The sequence below is a fragment of the Rattus norvegicus genome, chromosome 1, assembly GCF_036323735.1.
Source record: "Rattus norvegicus strain BN/NHsdMcwi chromosome 1, GRCr8, whole genome shotgun sequence".
NCBI classification, from domain to species: Eukaryota; Metazoa; Chordata; class Mammalia; order Rodentia; family Muridae; genus Rattus; species Rattus norvegicus.
In genome coordinates, this window is record NC_086019.1 from 239966072 (window position 1) to 239992601 (window position 26530).

A 26530-nucleotide genomic window follows, 5' to 3' on the forward strand; every position below is an offset into this window, starting at 1 on the left:
GCCACCCTGATTAGTGTACCTTTCTCATGGAAGAACACGGGACACCTAAGAAGGTCCTTTCCATCGTGACCTCTCCACCACCCTTAACCGGATCCCACCCAGTCTCCTAAGCCAACTACCAAAGTGCAAGGAAAGCCACTCCATCATCAGTGAAAACTTACATTCTGGAAAACAAGCAATTTGAAAAGGAGAAAATGGGGAGAACAGGAGACATGGGCAAATAAGTGAAGGAAGAAGCTATGAACTCCAGGTTAATCGATTTAGACAACGTCACACTATCACACAGGACAGGGACGCTGTCCAGTGACTGCTGAGTGCTCAGTCAGCAAGTGGGACGTCACAGAACAGTAAACAGTGAGGGCTGCTGCAGGAAGACGCCACACGGAAGATCTAACTGGACTCAGTGGGCCATGTTTTCTAAAATGATACAAATCTGGGAGGAGGATGTGTTTAGGGGAAGGAAAGTGGGGCCCTAAACAGTCATATTTCACTGCACACATGAATAAAATCCCAAAAAATAAGAAAAGAAATTTAATGTGGAAGATAATTAGAAATCTGTAAACAAACTTAAAAAAATAAGTAATGTTAATGAATCATTACAAATGTTTAGATAAGATATGAATGTGGCTAAAATGTTAAAGTAAAAAGAATCTTCTCTTTTCAAAACGACCACTAAAAGATTTACACCAAGCAGGCATGAGGAGTGTGGAAGTCAGGGGAAAGTGGGACAGAGGGGATGATGCTGGTTCAGAGGAACCCTCGGAGCTCAGTGACCAGACAACAAATTTAGCATGGACAGAACTCCATTATTCAAAGACATTAGCATACAGAGTTTTAAGGGAAACAAGTAACAAGAGCTTAAAAAACACAGGGAATTACTTTAAAAACTTGAGCATACAAAAATTTATATTTAAAACTCAGAAGACATTAACAGAAGAAGAAATCCCCAACAAGACTTAAGAAACAGGGCTGGAGAGAAGGCTCAGGAGTTACGAGCACTGGAGTTCTTCAGAGGTCTTGAGTTCAATTCCCAGCAACTTACATAGTGGCTCACGACCATCTGTAATGAAATCTGATGCCTTCTTTTGGTGTGTCTGAAGACAGTTACATTGTACATAAAATTAATAATTCTTTAAAAACAAGAAAAAACTTAAGAAACAGGGAAAAGTTTACAACTCATATAGAAAAAAGGCAAATCTAACACAGCAGCCCTACAAATCTTTATGAAAAATACAGCATTAAAAAAATGGGCAAAATATATAGTTTATAAGGAAGAAAAGCAAACTCTCAGAAATATCTGGCAGTCCACTTTATTTACGTCTCCCTGTGTAGCCCAGGCTGGCCTTGGATGCACTGTCCTCCTGTGTCAGGCTCCTGAAGACCAAGACTCTAAGTGTGCACACCACTGCTCCTGTCATCACTTCTAAAACCTCAGGTCAGTTGCAAAGGTGTAAAAACAAGACACAAAAAAGAAAACCTCTTTAAAAAATACTCTTACGGGGGCTGGAGAGATGGCTCAGTGGTTAAGAGCACTGACTGCTCTTCCAGAGGTCCTGAGTTCAAATCCCAGTAACCATATGGTGGCTCAGAACCATCTGTAATGGGATCTGATGCCCTCTTCTGGTGTGTCTGAAGACAGCTACAGTGTACTCATATATAATAAATGAATAAATCTTTAAAAAAAAATACTCTTACATAAGCATAAAATGGTGTGAAAAATGTCACAGTATTTTAATCTGCAGACACATTACTCTTTCAAAACTACATCAAATACGTAGTACTTATTTTAACAGTGGAGAGTTTTAAAATAATTTAAGTGACGTTTAAAGCTACATTATTCTCAGCTTCCTTCATTTCTTTATAAAATGACTTTATAAACAAAAGCATCATATTTTAGGATGAAAATAAATCATTTTCTACTTACATTTTCATTTTTCAAGATGAGTTTTAAAATTGCTTCTCTTTGTTTTAGAGCCTAAAACCAGAAAATATTCTAATTAGCTCTCATTTAAAAGAAATACTGGTCAAGTAATTTTTCTCGTTTTCCATTTGTAAACTGCTGGATAACTGATATGAAATGACAGGCTGGTAGAAGTTAAAACAAGGGATCATATGACACTGTATCTGTAGTTAGTTCGATCATTTCTTATTCATGCCTGGAAGATAATACACCCTTAAAATTAATACACCCTTAGCATTTATTGAGGAAAAAGAAGTATATTAAAATAATAATATCTTCCCATAGTTTCTTTTTGTTGACACACGGTGTGCCTGACTGTGTTGGAATGTACTATGTAGACCAGGCTGGACTCAAGCTTGTAGCAATTTTCCTGCCTCTATCCTACAAGTGCTCAGATGAGAGGCACGCACTACTATGCCAGCTATTTTCCTATACAGTCAAAGTTTTCTTTTTTCCTTCTTTTATTAAATTTATGAAAGCTCACCATCACAAAGCTCCTTTTTTTTTTTTTTTTTTTTTTGTCTTTTTTCTTTATTTTTCGGGGCTGGGGACAGAACCCAGGGCCTTGCGCTTGCACTGAGCTAAATCCCCAACCCCGCAAAATTCCTTTTTAAAGTCAATTTTTAATTTTATCTTTTATTTTATTTTAAAATTTAGCACTCTAAAATAACTTTTTTCATTATGGCATTTCATAAATGGGCCACTTTCACTAATATTTCGAGGACATGATTAATACACTTCAGTAAAATTTCTGTACTCATTAGTTAATTTTTATATAAATGTTAATAATTTCCCTTCAGTGATACACGATACTTTTACATAAGAGGACAGAAACTACACTTAACTACTCCTACAGAATTACATAAAAGCTGGTTGTGCTGGAGAATGCCTCTAATCCCAGCACTTGGAAGGTTGAGGAGGGAGTGTTTGAACTTCAAGTCATCCTCAATTACACTGTGAAGTCAAGTCAGCCTGGGCTCCATGAGAACCTATCTAAAACAATAAAAAAAATAGTAGTAGTAGTAGTAAAAAATGAAATAAGGAACATCTTACATAAAAACAGATGGATTTTTAAATTCATCATGGGTAAATTCATTCTTATTAACATTAAGATTTTGAACTCACTGTAGAATCAATGGTAGATGAGATGAAGCTCTGTTGTTTGCATACCTTGTGTTTCTAACAAAAAGCTTAGTTTGATGTGTTACATGATCACCAACAACTATTTTCAGTTAGTAAGTATTTTGCTTGGAGAGGAATTTTAAAGTAAGCTTAAAATTTGACACTGTAGCTAACACACAAATTCTAGCTTGCTTGTTAACAGTATACAAATCTAACAAGTTTGATGAAATCTGCTATAATTCACTTTGATAATGCACACTATATCACACTGACTGTTTTAATGAGCAACTCTATTTTTATACAACAGGTACATCAAAACCCTTAACTGTCTTTAGAAGTACATTTCAATTTTTTTAAATACATTTCAATTTATTTTAAGTCTTTTTTTAAAAAATATTCCTGTTGTGGAGAAGTACAAGTGGAGGTCAGATTACTTTCTGTAATCTGTTTTCTCTTTCCACCATGTGGAAACCAGGTCGTTAGGCTTGGCTGCAAGCCCTTTACCCCTTAAGCTATTCTGCCAGTCCTACAACTGACTTTCTGATAAAGTGTTGGTATTCGGGGCCACGTAGGTAAGTAAACAAATGTTCTTTAAATTAGTCTACTATCTTTCCTGGAAACTGGAGAAGGTTTGTAAAGTACACAGAGTCCGTGTAAATGCAGCAGCAGGCTACCTTCCCAGACTAATAGACATCTGCTTTCTTTAGTGCTCTAAGTCAACTCCAAATCCACCCACTAACCTGCTTCCACACTCTCATATCTTTGCTCATTAGGACTGGAAGGCTTGCTGGTCTCATTCATCTACTTCATTCTCTGTTGTTCAAAAAGACCTTAGTGATTTACCTGGCCCCTTTCCAATGGAATGATTATATAGATCTCCATCCCCGGAAGGACCAGAGGTGCTGGCTCTCGCACATGGCCTGTCAGTGTGACTGTACAAGCACACAACCTTTTAGGACCCCATTTTCACTGCATTAACTGAATCTGATAACTGACAGAATGTAAGTGGGACAAATGACTTCTAGCCAGCGGTTATAATGGAGTCTGGGTAAAAATTCTAAGATTATAAATGGAGTTATAATATTTTCACTATAAAATCTGAAAGGATGAACTATCTAAATTCCCCTAAGTGCCTATATAACATACCGCTCACAGAACCCATCACCTGTCATGAAAACCTAGTGTTTTCAATATAAAAGCTGACTAAATTCATAAATGTATAAATTGTTTTTTTCTATAGAAAATATAGGATGTTAAGAAGTAATAACGACCTATTTGAGGGTACTTAACAAAAAGGAATGCTAGAAAAAAGTAATGAAAACAGACTCCTGTAAACCAGCCCTTTGGAAAGCGGTGCTGTGAGTTTGAATCCAGCCTGCGCTCGCTCTGTGTGGGTTTCAACCTACAGAGTTCCAGGCTCCAGAACGGGACTATCTCAGAATCCAAATGGGAGTAGAAGAGGCAGAAAAGCATTGGCCTCAGCGTAATACACTGGTTCTGGATTGGCCTCAGTGTGATACACTGGTTCTGGATTAGCCACAGCGTGATACACTGGTTCTGGATTGGCCTCAGCGTGATACACTGGTTCTGGATTGGCCTCAGCGTGATACACTCGTTCTGGATTAGCCACAGAGTGATATACTGGTTCTGGATTAGCCTCAGCGTGATACACTGGTTCTGGATTAGCCTCAGCGTGATACACTGGTTCTGGATTAGCCACAGAGTGATACACTGGTTCTGGAACCACTAACTTGTTAATAATAAATCTCAGTTGTTCTAGGCTAGGTATTCAGAAAACAATGATCCTTTAACCTCTAGTTCCCAAAGTTAATTCTCTCTTAATCCAAAACTTAAATTCAGATTTTCTTCTGTATCTTCCTAAGGTAAACTACTAAAGCATGTAGGCAAGTTTGAGGTAATTATATTCTTGGGGAAAGAGCAAATGCACTGATCTTGGGATAAAAATAAGAAAAAAAGAAAAAGCATCAGAGAGGACACAGCTTACAGGAGTTCCTTTTTTTTTTTTTTTTTTTTTAGTATAGACTAGAGTTTATTCAGGGCATGGGGAGGGGAGTTAAGAGGGTAGAAGGGCAGAGAAAGAAAGAGAGCAGTAGAGAAATAGAAAGGAGGAGGAGAGGAGGAGAGGCCAGCACTGAGCACATGGAGAGAAGGGGAAGAGACCGGGGAGGGGACAGAGGGGAAGGTGGGAAGAGAAGAGAGGAACAGGAGGCCCAGAGTCCTACAGGAGGCTCTCACACCTTTCGTTTTCAGAGACCCAAAAGACAAAACAATCCTTTTTAAGTCATGGATAAAAACCCAGTCAGAAGGCAATTATTTCCCTCTTCAAAGTTCAATTAAGGCTACCTACAGGCTGGTTAATATGAAATCTTGTGGGCATTCTTCTCATTATAGCAGAGTCAAGGTCTTGAGGACGATTGGTAGCTCCCATCACTATGACCTAAACATATAAAGACAAACGAGGCATTAATCAGCTCCACCATTATTTTCTGAGATCATTATCATTAGTACTTAAAACTGGCTTTTAAGCTAATCATTTAAGAGAAACTTCATGGTAACTAGTATTACTCATGTTTATAGTAAAAATTGAATTTAATCATAAAATTAAAGTGATTTGTATTTTATAAAATATGGTTGGTTATTAAATGAATACATTTTGGGAGTATGAGTGAAAGGCACCCTTTAAGTCCTTTCAAAATGTTATGGAAAAAAGAACCATTTCCCTGTAAGTATGAGGCGTCTGATAGCCTGCATGTATATATATGTCTTTGAACATGTCAGGCAAAACACCAATGCACATTTTAAAAAAATTAATTAAAAAAGAAAAAAAATGACTTAAAAAAAAAAATCAACAAGGACTGGAGATACGGCTCAGGGGTTAAGAGCACTGACTGTTCTTCCAGAGGCCCTGAGTTCAAATCCCAGCAACCACATGGTGGCTCACAACCATCTGTAATGAGATCTGATGCCGTCTTCTGGTGCATCTGAAGACAGCTACAGTGTACTCATATAAAATAAGTAAATAAAATATTTAAAAATTACAAAAAAAATCAGCAAAAATAAAAACAAAGATATTGAAAACAAGGAAAGGTTTTGGTTTGTTGTCAAACAGGGTACCATTATGCAGTTCTGATTGTCCTGGAATTTTGTCCTCAAACTCTACTCCCCAGTGCTTGGATAAAAGGCATGTGCCGCCACACTTAGTGAAAACTTCTTAAAATATAAATAACCTAATGACAGCATATACCTGCTATATACAAACGTATTTGTTATTATTATGTCAGAATATACTTATCTAGCATCACTAATATTATTTCTGCCCAACAGTTTTAGATTTCTCAAATAACCCTAGAGCAAGTTAAAATATCTACCGAACTTTATATTCTAGTTTTACTCTTTATACGTAATGATATTCAAAATCACAGAGCAAAATTGTTAATTAACCAAGTCTAACACCTAGAGGGGAAATGTAAGTACAAGTACATAGTGAAGTTCCACAACATTATGCAAGTCTATATGGATCAAGTGGTCCTAAAACAAAACCCTAACCCCCCGATTCTTTTTTTTTTAATTTCCTACAATTTGTTTGAATAAAAGTAATAAACTTAAGATGTCTACCAAATGGAAAAGATGGGTAAAAGTGACTTAAAAAGCTAATAATAGAATAAAGAAAAAGTACAAGTTCACATTAGTATGCACCTTTAATCCCAGCACGCGGGAGACAAAGACAAGCAGATCTCTGAGTTCAAGTCCAGCACAGTGTACATAGTGAATTTCAGACCAATCAAGCCTAGAGAGTGAGGCCCTTCCTCATTTAAAAAGAAAAGTATAAGGATACTGATACATTGTTAGGAGGATGTGAACTAATATTGAACAAAGTGTGCTGAAAAATGCAAAATCCACAAAAGGCATCACATGTATCTTAAGCGATATTCTAAAAAGTAGACACAAAAGCAAAACCTTAAAAAGTGTGCTAAGGGGACTGGAGAGATGGCTCAGCAGTTAAGAGCACTGACTGCTCTTCCAGAGGTCCTGAGAAATCCCAAGAATCACATGGTGGCTCCCAACCATCTGTAACGGGATCTGACGCCCTCTCCTGGCTGCAGGTGGACATGCAGCTAGAGCACTGACACATAAATAAATCTTTAAAAAAAAAAAAAAAAGAAAAGCAAAAGAAAAGTGATCTAAGTTAGCTACATTTTTAAAATAAACTCCAAATAAACAAAGGAACCTAAAATAAAGCAAAGATTACAGTATAGAAGGTGAAAAATCAAGGAACTGAAATTAATCTAGCTAAAATGACCCAATAAATGTGAATAATAAGGCATGCACAATAAAAACAAACTATTTGTAGTTTGTTTAAAATATCAAGGAATGTGCTTTTACATTTTTATTCTTTTCTCATAGATTACATCCTGACCACAGTATCTGCCCTCACTCCCCCCCCTCCCCCACCCTTCCTCTGAAGTATGACCTTGAGACAGCCTACACAGCATTAAGTAACTCCTGAGTTAGTAAGCTAAAGTTCAGACTCAGAAACATTAATATTTAGCATTCAAGCAACAAAGCCTAAAGGATGGTTGGTAATTTCAGAACATTTTCCTAAACTAAGAAAATAATTTTATTATTTCTTATATAAAACAAGCAAATGTAGTGGCTGGAGTGGTTCAGCGGTAAAGAGCCCTTCTCTTCAAAGGTTGTGAGTTCAATTCCCAGCACCCAGAGGTGGCTCACAACCATCTATCTATAATGGGATCTGATGCCCTCTGTCATGCTGGAATATGTGTGACTAGAGCACTCATACATAAAAACGCATAAACCTTTAAAAAATAAGCAAACATAAAATTATGCCTCAAATCTTTATTGACAGAGATATTGAAAACACCATTATTCTTTCTGTCACTTCTCCAAAATGGAAGACTTTATCATTAGTTGCTAAGGCCCAACTGTCATGACAAGCTTCATCAACCGCTTACTAATTTTGTTTCTTTTATCACCATACATTTGCCAGAAAGCTACCTAACATCCAAGTATTATCAACGGTCTTTGAAAACATAATCGGAAAAACTGTTTTATGAAAAAGTAAAATACACTTAGAACTCTGACTCAAGATTATAAATATAAATTTTAACCTTTTCAACATACAACAATATTGTCATTTCCCTCTTCAAAACAAAACACATACTAATGAAAATAGCAACTGTTACTTATTAAAAAAAAAAATGTGGTTATGCAAACCAAAATGCCACAGCAGAAAGAGCTCCCGAGTGCTGAGGAGCTCACCGTGAATGGCCCTAGAGTCCTCTCCACTGCCTCTGAATAGTCTGCTGTGAGGAACTGAATGCTGAACTCCAAAAAGATATAATTCATCCTAATACATCTTCTCTCACATGGCCTAACTGTCCATGGTAGTGAATCTGCTAGAAATCAATTATTTACGGGAGAAAAAATGTGGGAGCAAAATAAATTATTTGACTGGCTGTTATAAAATTTCAAATTTTTTTCATAAAATGGGGCCTCATAATGTTGCTGCGGTTGGCCTTAAACCTTTGCAGGTTCAGCCTCAGATCCCCGGATAGGCAGGACAGCAGGTATGCAGTACAGGTCAGGCCTTGATTGGTGGCCCCATAGCAGCACGTGCACATGAACACATGGGAGCTCCGGGGATCAGGTTACAGTATTTTGTTTCACACACACCCTTACCAGAAGTGACTCCGGTTCAGTTTGGCTTCTATTTGCAGGGTTAAGACTACTTGTAAAGGGGCTGGAGAAACGGCTCAGTGATAAGCACTGGCTGTTCTTCAGAGGACTCAGGTCCAATCCCAGCACTCGCACGGCAGCTCACAACTGTCTATAACTCCTGCTGCAGGGGATCTGACACCTTCATACAGACACATGTAGTCAAAACACCAACGTGTATAAAATAAAAATAGATTAAAAGAATAACAAATATATTTTTAAAAAAGACTATTTGTGAAGCGTTCTCTTCATTTTAATTTTGTGTTCTCCGCTTTCAAAAGTCTACTCTATACACAGAACATTTTTTTTGTTATGACCATTGATAAAGCAGTGATTAGAGGGAAATACATATCATTATTGAGTATATGCACTCTGGGGTTCAGAGTCACACAGCAGCGACTATACAGGGAGTGTGGGCTCTTCTAGTGGTGGTAATTATTAAATGGGTGAAGTTTATAAAAATTAGGTTCTTCTGGCTCCTTATCACTGAGCACTAAGTATAAAAATAATGAAAAGACTTTTGTTCAGAAGTACAGTAAGGAGCCCTGTAAAATTCCCATTGATAATGAAACCATACATGTTCACAGAGGCTTTTGTTCAAATACCTGGCAGCTGTGATCAGTGTCCAGTCCATCCCAAAGACTCATAAACTGGGCTTTCATCATTGCTGTAGCTTCGTGGTCGGAACTGGAACGATTTCGTAGAAATGAGTCTAAAAGAAAATGGTCCTTAACCTTAGATAACTTACTCATTGTATAATTTACGACTATTTAAAAAGCTGTGACAGTCACAAAACAACCAAGAGGGTTGGGGGTTATCTATGTTGTTTCAGGTATTATCCTGGTAAATTATTGAGCAAATTAGAAAACAATCAGTTCATAATCTTTCTAGTCCAAATATATATTTATGTCAACATACTTAAGAAATACAAACCACAAAGGTTTTTTTGTTTTTTTGTTTTTTTAAAGATTTATTTATTTATTTTATATGACCACACTGCCACTGTCCTCAGATGCAACAGAAGAAGGCATCAGATCCCATTACAGATGGTTGGGAGCCACCATGTGGTTGCTGGGAATTGAACTCAGGACCTCTGGAAGAACAGACAGTGCTCTTAACTGCTGAGCCATCTCTCCAGCCCCACAAAGGTTTTAAGAGGAGAAGCCAGCCAGGGTCAACATAGAGAATCTGAGGAGAGCTTAGGGGATAGCCCTACTTTTCCAGTTCTGAACCCTGAATGTTCTTAATTATGCCGTCATATACTTTTTCCTCCTCGCACTCTGTAGGAAATAAACAAAAAGAGGAAATACCTAAAGTACTATTAAGGGAGAAAACGTAAAAAAGAAAATGTTTTATAACACGTGCTAGCATGCATGTGTATACATACATAATGATAAAAAGCCTTAAGTAAACAAAATGTAGAAACTTTGGTTCTTTTAAGACAACTTAGTATTTCTTTTTCAACTATTTGCTACTGTCAAATAAAAAAGATTTCATAAAATTCTTCCTTTAAAGGAAGACAAAAATTGGACAACTGACATGTAACCTGCACTAAGGAGGCCAAGACAGGAGAAGTGGCAGCTCCAGGCCATGCTGGAACACACTGTGCATTCTAGGCCAGCAAAGGATACAGAGTAAAATCCTCTCAATAAGCAAGAAAGACGGAAGAAAAAAATAAACAAATAGAGGAAAAGTTTCTTTCAGAAGACCAAAAGATTAAAAAGTAGTACATCCTAAGGAGGGGAAAAAAATCAACAGTAAAAGTACGTCTTGTAGTTCCTAGGACATCCTTATTTCAAGTGGTTTGGTTAGTCCGACAATAAACTATCAGGTCTCTGCACTGAATCTACAGCTCAAAGTTTACCAATTACAAATGAAAGTGGCATAAGAACTGTTACAGTATATCAGATCCACACTTAAAAAAAAGGAAAATTCTAAGAGAGAAGGCATGGCAGTACACTCAAGGCCAGCACGAGGCTGAAGCAATACATGCTAATTTTTAAGGTCAGCCTGGGATCTCTATAGTGAGTTCAAGGACAGGCCAAGATATAGGGATCCCATATCTTTGACACCAAACTACAAAAAAGCAGTACAAGATAGTCCTGCATACTCTGGATGTTTCTAATTTTACATATGTTTCTTATTATAAGACTGTGAATCAGAATGACATCTATCTATACTGGGTAAAGTCTAGTCACTTTTTTAAGATGAACATTATAAACTTACCTGCCTAATTTAACCTTAGTTATCTTCACTATCAAGAAGCAGTGCTTGGTCGACACATCTGTCTCCTGCGCAGGATGCGTGTCGACCCGGAGATCCCCGTAATAGATCTCCGTAATAAACCTTGCCTTTGCTTATTTAAAAAAAAAAAAAAAAAAAAAAAAAAGAAGCAGTGCTTGCCAGTATTACAGAACAATCGTGATAAAAACTGCATGGTACTGTACAGAGACAGACAGATAGACCAATGGAATAGAATTGAAGATGCAGAAATGAACCCACACACCTATATCACTTGATTTTTGACAAAGGAGCCAAAACCATCCAATGGAAAAAAGACAGTATTTTCAGCAAATGGTGCTGGTTCAACTGGAGGTCAGGATGTAGAAGAATGCAGATCGATCCATGCTTATCACCCTGTACAAAGCTTAAGTCCAAGTGGATCAAGGACCTCCACATCAAACCAGACACACTCAAACTAATAGAAGAGTGAGGAAGCATCTCGAACACATGGGCACTGGAGAAAATTTCCTGAACAAAACACCAATGGCTTATGCTCTAAGATCAAGAATTGACAAATGGGATCTCATAAAACTGCAAAGCTTCTGTAAGGCAAAGGACACTGTTGTTAGGACAAAACGGCAACCAACAGATTGGGAAAAGATCTTTACCAATCCTACAACTGATAGAGGGTTTATATCCAAAATATACAAAGAACTCAAGAAGTTAGACTGCAGGGAGACAAATAACCCTATTTAAAAAAATGGGGTTCAGGGGTTGGGGATTTAGCTCAGTGGTAGAGCGCTTGCCTAGGAAGCGCAAGGCCCTGGGTTCGGTCCCCAGCTCTGAAAAAAAAGAAAAAAAAAATGGGGTTCAGAGCTAAACAAAGAATTCACAGCTGAGGAATGCTGAATGGCTAAGAAACACCTAAAGAAATGTTCAACATCTTTAGTCATAAGGGAAATGCAAATCAAAACAACCCTGAGATTTCACCTCACACCAGTGAGAATGGCTAAGATCAAAAACTCAGGTGACAGCAGATGCTGGCGAGGATGTGGAGAAAGAGGAACACTCCTCCATTGTTGATGGGATTGCAGACTGATACAACCATTCTGGAAATCAGTCTGGAGGTTCCTCAGAAAATTGGACATTGAACTACCTGAGGACCCAGCTATACCTCTCTTGGGCATATACCCAAAAGATGCCCCAACATATAAAAAAGACACATGCTCCACTATGTTCATTGCAGCCTTATTTATAATAGCCAGAAGCTGGAAAGAACCCAGATGCCCTTCAACAGAGGAATGGATACAGAAAATGTGGTACATCTACACAATGGAATACTACTCAGCTATCAAAAACAATGACTTTATGAAATTCATAGGCAACTGGAGGGAACTGGAAAATATCATCCGGAGTAAGGTAACCCAATCACAGAAAAACACACATGGTATTCACTCATTGATAAGTGGCTATTAGCCCAAATGCTCGAATTACCCTAGATGCACAGAACACATGAAACTCAAGACAGATGGTCAAAATGCGAATGCTTCAGTCCTTTTAAAAGGGGAACAAGAATACCCTTGGGAGGGGATAGGGAGGCAAAGATCAAAACAGAGGCAGAAGGAACACCCATTCAGAGCCTGCCCCACATGTGGCCCATACATATACAGCCACCAAACTAGATAAGATGGATGAAGCAAAGAAGTGCAGGTTGACAGGAACCAGATGTAGATCTCTCCTGAGAGACACAGCCAGAATACAGCAAATACAGAGGCGAATGCCAGCAGCAAACCACTGAACTGAGAAATGACCCCCGTTGAAGGAATCAGAGAAAGGACTGGAAGAGCTTGAAGGGGCTCGAGACCCCATATGAACAACAATGCCAAGCAACCAGAGCTTCCAGGGACTAAGCCACTACCTAAAGACTATACATGGACTGACCCTGGACTCTGACCTCATAGGTAGCAATGAATATCCTAGTAAGAGCACCAGTGGAAGGGGAAGCCCTTGGTCCTCCCAAGACTGAACTCCCAGTGAACGTGATTGTTGGGGGGAGGGTGGTAATGCGGGGAGGATGAGAAGGGGAACACCCATAGAGAAGGGGAGGGGGAGGGGTTGGGGGATGTTGGCCCGGAAACCGGGAAGGGGAATAGCAATCGAAATGTAAATATATACTCAAGTTAATAAAGATGGAAAAAAAAAAAAAAGCAGTGCTTGCAAGATAACTGTTTATAATAATATGAATGCCTCACAATGCTCCACGACACAGATATTTCAGTAATTATGTTCAATGAAATAGACTACAGACTGCATGTTGCTTACAGGAGACACACTTAAATAGCCTTGATTTGGAATAGTAACAAGATAGGAAAAGACATGCAAATACTAACAAAACAAACAAACAAAAAAAAAACCCCACTGGATTATCAGGGCATAGTGGCTCACTCCTATAGTCCTAGGATTTAGATTAAGTTTCAGATATGCTTGGGCGAGACCCCACCTTAGAAGGGGAAGAGAGGGAGAGAAGACAGGAAGAGAACAAAAATAAAGACACATCTATGTTTCCAAGGCATATTCTTACATAAGCCTAGGTTGGCTTGGAACTTAAAATGTATCTGAAGATACCTTGAACTTCTGACACCCCTATCCTCAAGTGCTAGTCCCACAAGGCATGTACCACCACACTTGGATTGGACAAGGCATTTTTTTTAGGAAGTTAATGTACAACTGACAATTTACATTTCAAAAACAGAACAACCACATGTCAAATACATAAAGCCTGGGCTCTCATCTAGAAATAGAGCATCTGCCAAGCCTGTGAAAGAGCCCATATTTCTCCTAGACTCAAAACAATAATATAGGAAGACTCAACAACATGTGACATTAGTTTTGGTGATTGATAGCTTTTAAAAGCATAAACTCTTTTATTTTTTTTTTTCCTTTTCTTTTTTTCGGAGCTGGGGGCCGAACCCAGGACCTTGCAAGCGCTCTACCACTGAGCTAAATCCCCAACCCCGCATAAACTCTTTTAAAAGGGGATAGTGTTTCAGGGCAGTGGTGGCACAAGCCTTCAATCCTAGCACTCCAGAGGCAGAGGCAGAGGCGGAGGCAGATGGATCTCCATGAGTTTGAGTTCAAGGCCAGCCTGGTCTTACAGAGAGAAAGAAAGTTCCAGAGACAGGATTGTGCAGAGAAACATTGTCTCTCTCAAAAAAAAAAAGGATATTGTTAAGAAAAACTATAGACGGGGCTGGAGAGATGGCTCAGCGGTTAAGAGCACCCGACTGCTCTTCCAGAGGTCATGAGTTCAATTCCCAGCAACCACATGGTGGCTCACAACCATCTGTAAAGAGATCTGATGCCCTCTTCTGGTGTATCTGAAGACAGCTACAGTGTACTTATATATAATAAATAAATCTTTAAAAAAAAAAAAAAAAAAAAAAAAGAAAAACTATAGACTAGAAAAAGATATTTGCAAAACATGTACCTAACAGAACTTCTATTCAAAACAAACATGCACTTGTACCCAAAAAATAAGCCAACGACTTAACTTTAAAAGAGGGCAAGGCCTGAAGACTTGACCCAGAAGTTCTGTCGATGGTAATTAAGCATGAGTGTGGGTGTACGTGTCTGTGTATGTACATACCCAAGATTTTGGTTTCATTTTAAGGTAGAGTCTCCTCCTGTAGCCCAGGGCAGCCTTGAATTCACCCAAACTGAGTCTCAGCTTCTTAAGTCCTGGGGTTACTGTGGTGAACCACCATGCCTGGGAAGCTTAGGCTTTTTTAAAATAAGCAGGTATGTAAATTGTTTCAATAGGAGAAAAAGAATAAATAGCTTCAAATACTTAGAAGAGGAAGAAAACTTCTAAGAGGGCAGGAGATTATCTACCAGAGTGCTAAACAAAAAGGACAAGAGTATGTAACAGAAATGAATGTGACTATATTAGTTTTCATAATAAATGAAAATTAGATACTTTCCGGTTAACGGGAGTTATTTTTAAGTTTAAAAAAAAAAAAATCCAGCTATAACCTTTTTGTTCAAGATATACACCAAAAACTCAAAATGAGTTGAAAGAGTAAACTGACGAAAATATCCACACAAATCAAAAGATACTATGTACCTTTTTCTGTTTATAGATGCATTTCAAACAATCTACTCTTAAGTGTATGTGTATGTACGTGTGACACACACACACACATAGCACACACACACAGACGCCACACACACACACACACACCACACACACACACATATACACACACACCACACACACTACACACACCACACACACCACACACACAGACATACACACACACCACACACACACACACCACACACACACAGAGAGACACCACACACACACACACCACACACACAGACAAATACATACACATCACACACACCACACACATATACACACACACCACACACCACACACACCACACACACCACACACACACACACACACACACACACACACACACACACACACAAACACACTCTGGGTGCCGACCGATGCCAAAAGAATTCATCAGATCTCCTGGAATTAAAATTACAGCCAAGGTGTACCCTGAGAACCAAACCTAGGTCCTCTAAAAAGCAGCACCCACTCTTAATAGTTAAACCAACACCCAAGCTTTTTTTTAATCTTTGAACCAGTTTTTGTTTCCTTTTGTTTTCAGTACTAGAGACTGAATTACAGCCTTGCATATGCTAAGTAAGCACTCCTTTACAATACTAAATCCCTGGATTTTATTTAGTCTATCATACTACATAAAATTACATAATTTGGGGGCTGGGGATTTAGCTCAGTGGTAGAGCGCTTACCTAGGAAGCGCAAGGCCCTGGGTTCGGTCCCCAGCTCCGAAAAAAAAGAACCAAAAAAAAAAAAAAAAAAAAAAAATTACATAATTTGGCAATAATAAATTGCATGTAAAAAGCTTTAATAATTAAATAATATAAGAATTTTTTTAGGCCAGGTGTGATGGTGCATGCCTTTAATCACAGCAGAGGTTGGAAGATCTCTTGTAAATTCAATCAAGACCAATTTGGTCTACAAAGTAAGTTCCAGGATAGCCAGAGAAACTGTCTCAAAAGAAAGAAAAGATGTTTTTAATTAAAGATTTTAAGATTTACTTATATTTTTTGTTTATGTGTGTATGCCACATGTGTGGGTACCTATAAAAAGTGTGTTGGATTTCCTGTATCTAGAGTTACAGACAGCTGTAAGACACCTGACAGGGATGCTGGGTCAAACTTAGGTCCTCTAGAGGGCTAGCAAGTGCTCTTAACCAGTGGGTCATCTCTACAACCCCATAATAATACATTTTACCAAGAACAAAACATTGATAAGCCACAAAATTTGGAGTACACTAAAACTCAGGGTGTAAAAGGTAAAATGGGGGGTGGGGAGGGAAAAAAAACCAAAACAGGTAAAATGGGTGTCTGGTGATCTGCAGAGTAAGTTTCAGGATAGCAAGGACTACACAAAGAAACCCTGTCTCTGAAAAAACAAACAAAACAAACAAAGGTAGGAGTCTTTTTTTTTTTCTAAGTTGATTATCCAAATTGGGGAATAAAAATTAAATTAAATTCCTAACTCACATTATATGTTTAAAAAGAGAGAGACAATTAGCCTCCCCAGTTCTGGGACTACAGGCATTCACCCTGCCCTCCCTCAGTTTACTGTAATACTTTCAAGGATAAGTAATCCCAAGGTTAAAGATATTCAGCGTCTATATTTATCAAAGACAATCATGTGCATTAGAAAATATTCACAGGCCGGAGAGATGGCTCAAGCGGTTAAGAGCACTGACTGCTCTTCCAGAGGTCCTGAGTTCAAATTCCAGCAACCGCATGGTGGCTCACAACCACCTGTAATGGGATCTGATGCCCTCTTCTGGTGTCTGAAGACAGCGACAGTGTACTCATATATAATAAATGAATAAATCTTTAAAAAAAAAAAAGAAAATATCCACATGTGTAAGACTACAACATATATACTACTTGAAACTGAGAAAAGACATCCATCAATCAAGAGAGTAAACAAACTATGGCCCAATTTACATCATGGAAATTACACACAGCATATTAGAATCTATCTTTTGTGGCTAGCATGGCTCAGAGGTAAAGACTACAACTGCAGAGGCCTGGTGGTGTGAGTTTGATCCTCTGGGCCTGTGTAAATGGAAGAACCAACTCTACCAGCTAGCCTCAGACTTCCACATGGCACAGTTAAAAAGAACAATCTTGGGTTGGAGAGATGGCTCAGCAGTTATGAGCATTTGACTGCTCCTCTAGAAGTCTTCCACAGGTTTCAATCCCCGGCAACCACATGGTGGCTCACAACAATCTGTAATGGGATCTGATTACTAATATGCCTGAGGACAGCATACTCATATACATAAAATACATGAATAAATCTTTAAAAAAAAAACAAGTCGGGGTTGGGGATTTAGCTCAGTGGTAGAGCACTTGCCTAGCAAGCACAAGGCCCTGGGTTCGGTCTCCAGCTCAGAAAAAAAAAAAAAAAAAAAAACAAGTCTTCTAGTTTATCACTGATGTTGATAAACACAGCACCTTTAAATGGCTTTCTAAGTGCTTACATAGGAAACAGCGTACCTATTTCATCGATAAATATGATAGACGGCTGTAGCTTTATGGCCAGGGAGAAGACAGCAGCAGCCAGTTTCTGAGATTCTCCATACCACTTATCTGTCAGTGTGGAAGGCTGAAGGTTAATAAATCGACAGCCCGCTTCTTTGGCTGTCGCTTTGGCAATTAATGTTTTCCCACAGCCCGGAGGTCCATACAGGAGAACACCTGGAAATCAAAGTGATTTTATTAATGGCTTTAGTTTACATGCTAATCAACATAGAACTAATTTCATAGACAATAGAAATTTCTCAGTATCAATTCCTCTATTAATAGTAGAAATGCCTTCCATGTTCACAAGCTGGGCTCTGTAGCATCCTGATAATAAACCTCTGGGTAAAAGGCAATTTCCAAACAGACTGTGGCAAACACATTTGCTCAGACTTACATCTCGGCAAAAAGACATGTCTTTCCCCAGATATTTATCTTCTCTAAAAAGGAAGTTTAAGTCAGTGTCATTTTAATTTATAACGGATAAAATTATGTTATCCCCTTTAATCCTTATTGATAGCAACCTGCCCCTAAATACAAAATAAGGTGGTTAATATTTTAACATATCAAGAGACCTTAACAGGTTAAAGTCTTAAACATTTGGCAATTATTACTGTTTCTCAGTTAAACGGGGTAGCATTTTCTGAATCATCCTTAAAATTATGGACCTAGTCATAAATTATCTATAGCCAGGTTTGGGATTTTAATCCAGTCTTAAATACTTAAGTTAAATCTCAGTTTTTCTCATGCAATACTTGAGAAATGACAACATATATAGGTGGTACATGATGAGATAAACTGAAAGCTTTTTGGAAGTATCCATTACTGTCTCAAAACATAACAAAAGTTTACTTCAAAACTAAGTGGGTGGTGGTGGCTCATGCCTTTAATCCCAGTGAACAGAAGACAGAGGCAGATGGCTCTCTGAGTTCAAATCTGGGCAGGTCTACAGAGCTGGTTCCATGATAATACATCTTGTCTGGAAAAAACAAAAAATAAAATCAAAGCAACAGAAAAATATCTGTGATACATTTTCCCTTCAAAAATACTTTAAATATTTTTAAGAGAAAAATTCGAAGCTGTTTCCACAATATTAACACAATTTTGTTATCTAACTTTTCCTTAAAGTGTCTGCATATTTTCCCACTGGTTTTAAATTTTTTTAAGACTTAAAGTAAGGTCTGGAGAGATGGCTCAGTGGTTAGGAGCACTCACTGCTCTTCCAGAGGTCCTGAGTTCAATTCCCAGCAACCACATGGTGGCTCACAATCATCTGTAATGAGATCTGACGCCCTCTTCTGGTGTGTTTGAAGACAGTGTACTTATATATAATAAATAAATCTTTAAAAAAAGAAAAAGACTTAAAGTAATATTCATGAATCCAAGTTTATTCTTTTTTTTTTTCTTTTCTTTTTTCTTTTTTTTGGAGCTGGGGACCGAACTCAGGGCCTTGCGCTTGCTAGGCAAGCGCTCTACCACTGAGCTAAATCCCCAACCCCAAGTTTATTCATTTTAAACTAAGCTTTCTAAAACGCCAATTTTAAAATTTAAATCTGTAAGCTTTGTCGTTACCATATTTCAAGCAATTTTTTATCAAAAGGCCTCCCGTGCTCTGTAGACTAAGCTGGCCTCACATTCTCTCTCCTCCTGCCTGTCAGTGCTCCACAGTGCCGAGACCACAGGCACCGGCAACCATGCCTGCCTCTTCTCTGCAATTTTTAACTAGTCCATTTAGGTGCTTAAAATGTCTGTTGACTTGTTTTGTAGGGCAGCCATGTAAACCAGTAAAGAATAGTAATGCAATGCCACTTCGCCTAAAGCTGAGAATACACCTGGAATCACACTCTAATGTGGAATGCACAGCTAAGTAGTAGCAATCTTTTGCATATCTGAGTTTCTAGAACAAAGTACTGATACAAAAACCCCAGGAGTTTACACTTTCGGGTACACCATACTTTACAAACACACATTAGTACTTTAAAAATCTGATTTGCGGGGTTGGGGATTTAGCTCAGTGTAGAGCGCTTGCCTAGCAAGCACAAGGCCCTGGGTTCAGTCCTCAGCTCCAAAAAAAAAAAAAAAAAAAAAAAGGGGCTGGAGAGATGGCTCAGCGGTTAAGAGCACCCGACTGCTCTTCCAGAGGTCATGAGTTCAATTCCCAGCAACCACATGGTGGCTCACAACCATCTGTAAAGCGATCCGATGCCCTCTTCTGGTGTATCTGAAGACAGCTACAGTGTACTTATATATAATAAATAAATCTTAAAAAAAAAAAAAAAATCTGATTTGCTTCAAAGAATTCATTTATCACTTTGAATATTTTATTTACCCTTGTGGTGTAGTTGTGCTAACTTTTAGCAGATTAAGATTCTCCAATCATTCCTCCTCACAGGTTACAAACAGTATTCTTAACCATGTAGTTACTAGTGTCTAAGGATTAAGTATTCAATTAGCTTGTAAGTGTCCTAATCTTCTGGTAGATGAGCTATGACAGATAGGCGCACGAGAGAGATGCCAATGGCACGTTCATGACCAGGGCTGTTGGGTCTCACAGTAGGACCCGAGTGCGATCTTTGGAATGAATTCCCCACTGCTTGTCTTATGCTCTGCTCCTGTGGGTAAGTTTTCACCAACACTCTAACCATCTCCTCATATTAGCAGTACCTTTCTGTACTGCTGTTTAAGTGGTCTCCACGAGTGTTAATATGTATATTAGGTAAGAAGTCAATAGTTCTGGAAGCTAATATAATACACTGTACAAATTTCTCAAGTCTCTTGTACTAATCTGTCACTTTCATAACAGGTGCAAGAAATCAAAAATGTTTCATTTTATAAAATCTTAAAAATTCACACCTCCTTTAAAATTAATCTCTGTGCCTTTTTCACTCTGACCCTGGAATCATAAGCATGTCATACCTCATCTAGCTATATTCAAATAGGATCAGCTAAGATGGGTGTTTTTTAAAGACTTTACATAGTTGTTACAAGTAACTAGAAAAGTTACTACAAATAACTATGGAATGACACATGCATGGACAAACAAATTCAAAGCTGAGACAATATCAGTACTGAGGAAGACACTGTCTTACAAGTGACTAACTTAAATTCCTGATTTTTCTATGACTGTGCCTAGCCCTGCAGTCCAGACTAGCCTTGACCTCAAAACCCTCCTATCTCAGCCTCCCAAGTGCTGGGATAACAGGTATTGAGATACCACACCCAATTCAACTTTTCTTTCTGAAAGTTTTCTTGTTACATTATTTGAATTACCTTTAATAGGGTTTAAGCATAATTAAGGTTTGCATGGATAAGAATAGAAGAATTTAAAGATGCAGTCAAAAGGACTTGCGTTAACTGATGCAGTTTCCAAAGTGGAATTACTGAGTAGTGTTTAGTGTCCAGTTCAATATTTCCAGCTCACTCTTGCAAATGTTGTAAGTCATTAACATCTAAAATTAAACTGTTAGGAGGAAAAATAAAATCTCTAGAGTTGTGAACCTACAAAATGTTGGCTTTGCTTGAAAATAAAGCCAAAAGAAAATTATGATTTTTTTAAAAAATTTGAGACCTAATTTTCCATATTTCAACTTACTTGTAAGAAGTCAACAAGCATTTCAAATAAAGGATTATTGTACAGTAGAATTCACCAAGATTTCAGAAGTGGAAGAATGAGTAAATATTTAAACTTCTTTATGTCTCAGAAAAAAAAGTTCTTCATGAAACATTTCACTGAACCTTGGCGTTCTACTAAGAACCTGATTTCATGGAAAACAGTTCCTAAAGGCAGAAAAAAAAAACCTCAATGTTTTTTACCCTCTTAATGCTCAGGCAAATACATATACTAAACATACCTTTGGGAGGCTGCAGAAGTCTGGAATTCTCAAACAAATGCTTCTTTTTGATAGGTAGGATGACTGTGTCTTTCAGATCTGTAATAACATCATCTAAACCTGCTATATCACTCCAAGTAACCTGGCAAAAAAGTCAACATGAATTCCATAACTTATACATATAGACACCCCAATGGCAAATCATTTTATAATCTAATAATTACATGTGAAGAAGAGGCTAAAGCTGTAGATAATTAAGTAAAAAATGTTCATGGGAGTAACTAAACTAATAAACTCTATGACACTGGAAAAAGAATTTACCAATTTCTTACTCCTGAACAAAGCACCAAGGCCCAGTAGAAGGAGAGCTTGCCTAAGATCGAGGCTGTTGCTGGGTTCCACTCCAGCAAGAAGAGCAAGGAGCACAAAACACTCAAGTCTGTAATTGAGTAATCCTCATTCCATTCATGAGAAAGAAAGACCAAGAACAAAGGAAGGCTGAGAACAAACTTACACAAATAATTTAGCATTGGCTACTAGGGAAAAATTTACCAAGAATATAATTACAGTCACTGTGAAACACAACAGACATTAGTTAGAAAGAAGATATACACCCATGAAATTACACTTACAATTTTTTTTTTCTTTTTTTCGGAGCTGGGGACCGAACCCAGGGCCTTGCGCTTGCTAGGCAAGCGCTCTACCACTGAGCTAAATCCCCAACCCCTACAATTTTTATTCATGAAAAGTACAACCATTGAGCTGGGGAAGATGGCAAGAAAAAATACTTGCCATATAGCATGAAAAGAGGAGTTCAGATCCCTAGAATCCACATGGAAGGCAGATGGGCTAACAACCACCTTTAATCCCAATATTCAGGAGGCAGGGGCTCTTGGGAAAAACTGGATAGCTAGACTTAGCCAGACCCACATGCTTTGGGTCTAGCAAGAGACTCTTGTCTTAATAAAGTAGAAAGAACAATTAAAGCCACCTGACATGAACCTCTAACCTCTACTACACCCATGTAGTAGAATGTATGTACACACACACATTCAAAGATATACACACATGAATTCACATCATACACATATGTTCAAAAAAATAAGCAAACAAAATGTCAAAACGTATGAAGAATCTCAGTAAGTTATAAGCAGATTCAGATGCAGATATATATGTGCAGATTTGCTCTGTTGCTATGCACTGCAATGCTAAATTTTGTATCATTAAGGTCTAGTGGCCTCAAGATGAGTGAATTCTCACATATGCCAGCTTTGGTTGTGCAAACCTGGCTCTTTAAAACTATTGGTTCATAGTTTAAAACTATTGCTGGGCAGAAGAGAGGCAGGCAAGGCTTCGGTTTCCAGGCTTGAGGTCTGAGTAGAGGAGAAGGAAAAAGACGCCATGGGAAGGTAGATCATGAGAGACCATGAGGGCAGGCCTACTGAAGTAGGAGCGGCCCAGGTGGAACATGGCAAGAGATATCTTAGAGTTACTAATGGGAACTAGCACAGAGGGTTGTGATGGTTTGTATATGCTCAGCTTATGGAGTAGAACTATTAGACAGTGTGGCCCTGTTAGACTAGGTGTGTCACTGTAGGTGTGGGCTTTAAGACCCTCATCCTAGCTGCCTGGAAGAGAGTATTCTGCTAACAGACTTCAGATGAAGATGTAGAACTCTCAGCTCCTCCTGCACCATGCCTGCCTGGATGCTTACTGATAGTATACTGATAGTATACTTGCCTGCCAAATACTTACTGATAGTATAAAAAAGTCTTCTAAGCCATTTATTCCAGCAAACAGAGGCAGAGGCAGGTGGAGCTTTTGAGTTTGAAGCCAGCCTGGTCTACAGAGTGAGTTCCAATTCAGCCAAGTTCTACAGAGAAACCCTGTCTTGAACCGCACTCTACCCCATATCCCAAAAATAAAAATCTTCCAAATTTGACTTTTAAAAATAAATGGGGGTAGAATGTGGGCTGGAGAGATGGCTCAGCAGTTAAGAACAATGGCTAATCTTTCAGAGGACCTAGGTTCAATTCCCAGAAACCCCCATCACAGCTCACAACCATCTGTAACTCCAGCTTCGGGGCATCTGGCCGTTTCTGCCCTCCAAAGGCATTAGGCTAGCATGTGGTGTATGGATAGTCATGTGAAGAGAATACTAGTGCACATAAAAATAAATACACGGGGTTGGGGATTTAGCTCAGCGGTAGAGCGCTTGCCTAGCGAGCACAAGGTCCTGGGTTCAGTCCCCAGCTCCGAAAAAAAAAATAAATAAATAAATAAATAAATAAATAAATAGTCTAAAATAAATAAATAAATAAATAAATACACAAAGACATAAACTAAATAAATCACAGGGCCGTCTTGGTATATAGCTTGTGGTTAGAACTCCTTACTGAGATTTGTCAGGCTCTAAACTCAACCCCCAGCACCGCATACCCACACCGAAAGGAAAAAAAAAGGAAAGAAAATTAAAATTCAACCCAGCCCTCACTCCAACTAACATAGCAAATGATTGAGTTAGAGGCAATACTTTATAATGTATTCACTCTCTTTAAACTTGGGTCAGGAGTCCACACCAGTAGACAAATATGAGGAAAAGAAATCAGAATACCGGTTATATCAAAACAAAATTGTATATTACTATATTCTTATTCAGACACAAATAAAATTGACTCTTCTTCTTTCCCACAAAATGCTGACACTCTAAATTTCTAAGTAAAATATAAAGTAGGGGCTTAATTCTAAGGTGTGTGGTGTGTGTCCGTCCATATACATATATTAAAAGACATGTTTATTTTCTAGACTTAGAGATGGAGTTATCATATTTCATTGTACAACATAGCATTAATGTGTTAGAGTAAGTATATTCTGTCTACTTGTTGCTATATTCATATAGTAGCCTGAATTATATATTATAAATTATATAACCTGATCCTCAAAAAAATTACCAAGTCGGTATACAAATATTATAAATTATCCTGACATATAACATATGAGGAACCTAAAACAGAAGAAACCATCTGCAAAGGCTAGGAATTCTTATAAAATGTAGGATTCAGGACCTCATACTAGCTACCATTAAAAAGAAAAAAGAGAGAATGAAATCCAGATTAAATCCCACGATCAAACACCTTGAGACTTAAAGTGGAGTCAGGTTGCCCCGCAGACCCGACACAGTGTCTTTAACAAGCTCGCCCTGCTATTACTCCTCTCTGGGCACTCAGATGCAGGAAATTCCCTACCATTCCTGACAAGAACAGCTTACTGTGCTTAAACAGCATTAACAATATGGCTCATGGAGAATGACTCTTCCTTGTAGGAGAGTATAGTTTTGACACACACGGAAAAGGGGTCTGTATACATAGGTCCCATCCCGTGGAAACACTGGATTGTGTCTCCAGTAATCTTTCTGGTAGTGAAAATGCACACACAGTCACATGATGCAAAACTGAACACAGTCTTGTGACAGCAGTTAGAAAGCACTCTTAGTAACATGAGCCTGGCTTTCTCGAGGCTCTGATCCATTTCTCTTTCTATTGCTGCTGTCTTGTATATACTTAGTCAATGAATCACATCTGTGCCTACAACCGTGCTGAGTCCCTCCTGACTCCTCCTAGAGACTCACGGACATTACATGGTCTTCCAGATCTTTTGACAGACTGCCAGACAGCTCCCATCCCAAAGGTAAAGGTAAAGGAGGTAAGAGTAAAGGTACGTACATGCATATTAAGAGGGTCTACCAGATGAGCAGCAATACTCATCTCATACTCTGAAAGCTTCACATTTTTCACACCAATTTGCTTCATCAGTTTTTCCGCCTAGAAAGAAGAAAAGACAAGCAATCTTTGATCTGATATTTAAACACTGACATTTCAAAACAGATAAAGAAGTCTAAACAGCAATGAACAGCAAGATGTAAGACTTCCAGGGATACTCTAGGCTCCTTGTCAATTTTGGGCTCAAAAGAAAAATTGAGGATCCACTCTACTGAATCCAAAAAATTTAATCGGCTTTTGAGAAATGAAAGTTGGGTGGGCACGGGGGACAGGAAGAATCTGAGTATTTGGAGGCTGAAGATTGAGTCCGAGGTGGACATGTAATCCCACAGTGGACACAGAAGTTGAGTTTGAGGGAGGCATGCTCTCCCACAGTTGGGCCATCCTCTGCTACTGAGCAAGTTCATCTTGGGCTACATGAGACCAGTCTCAAAACTGTGTGCCTGTGTCTCTGTAAAGCAGGAGAGGAGAGAGAGGAGAGATAGGAGAGAGGGGGAGGGGGGGGAGAGAGAGACAGTATAGGACGCATGACTGAAAAGATCAGTAATCTCCCTTGACTCCCAAAAGACCTGGAAATGGTTTCTTTTCTCTCCTAGGATTACTGATGACAGTTATAGGTGAGATGTCAAGATAAAAGCCCACTGAATTAAGAAGTGAAAACATTGGACAGTGGAGTTTGTTTCCTTAATAAAGAATCTAAAAGAGATATCCAACTTCCTTCAAATTGTCAAGGTATCCACGAGAAGTGTTCATACACACACACACTTCCAAATTTTGAAATGCTGTTCTTTTAACAACGAAGATCCAGGTAATTGATGACAATAAAAAATAACTTGAAATAACATACACGTATATTCTTGAAGTAAGGCAAAATAGCCAAGTATCTGTAAGTCCTAGCAATGCCACCAAGTTCTCAGTTAAAACTGAAACAACCAGGGTTGGGGATTTAGCTCAGTGGTAGAGCGCTTGCCTAGGAAGCGCAAGGCCCTGGGTTCGGTCCCCAGCTCCGAAAAAAAGAAAAGAAAAAAAAAAAACAAAAACAAAAACTGAAACAACCATGGACATACCCTGATTTCGCAAACAAGCCAAAACACAGCAAATGAATGAACTCAGATTTCAGGAAGTAGGGATGATTTTTTTCCTCTTATCCTGTTGAATGGGCCAAAGTTTAGCATGATTAAGTTATTTATCATGGGCTGTAAGACAGCTCA

The 26530-nt window shown here is 38.5% G+C and overlaps 1 protein-coding gene across 5 annotated transcripts in view; it reads right to left on the bottom strand.

Moving 5' to 3' along the window:
• Positions 1 to 26530, bottom strand: part of Atad1 (ATPase family, AAA domain containing 1) — a 66464-nt gene that overhangs the window by 8743 nt on the left and 31191 nt on the right. For all 5 annotated transcript variants that reach the window (XM_039080657.2, XM_039080662.2, XM_039080671.2 and 2 more), the window contains 6 exon segments: positions 25263 to 25361; positions 21562 to 21682; positions 17687 to 17887; positions 9445 to 9551; positions 5451 to 5540; positions 1925 to 1975 (listed from right to left, as the gene is read on the bottom strand). In XM_039080657.2, the coding sequence (XP_038936585.1) occupies positions 1925 to 1975; positions 5451 to 5540; positions 9445 to 9551; positions 17687 to 17887; positions 21562 to 21682; positions 25263 to 25361 (669 nt within the window).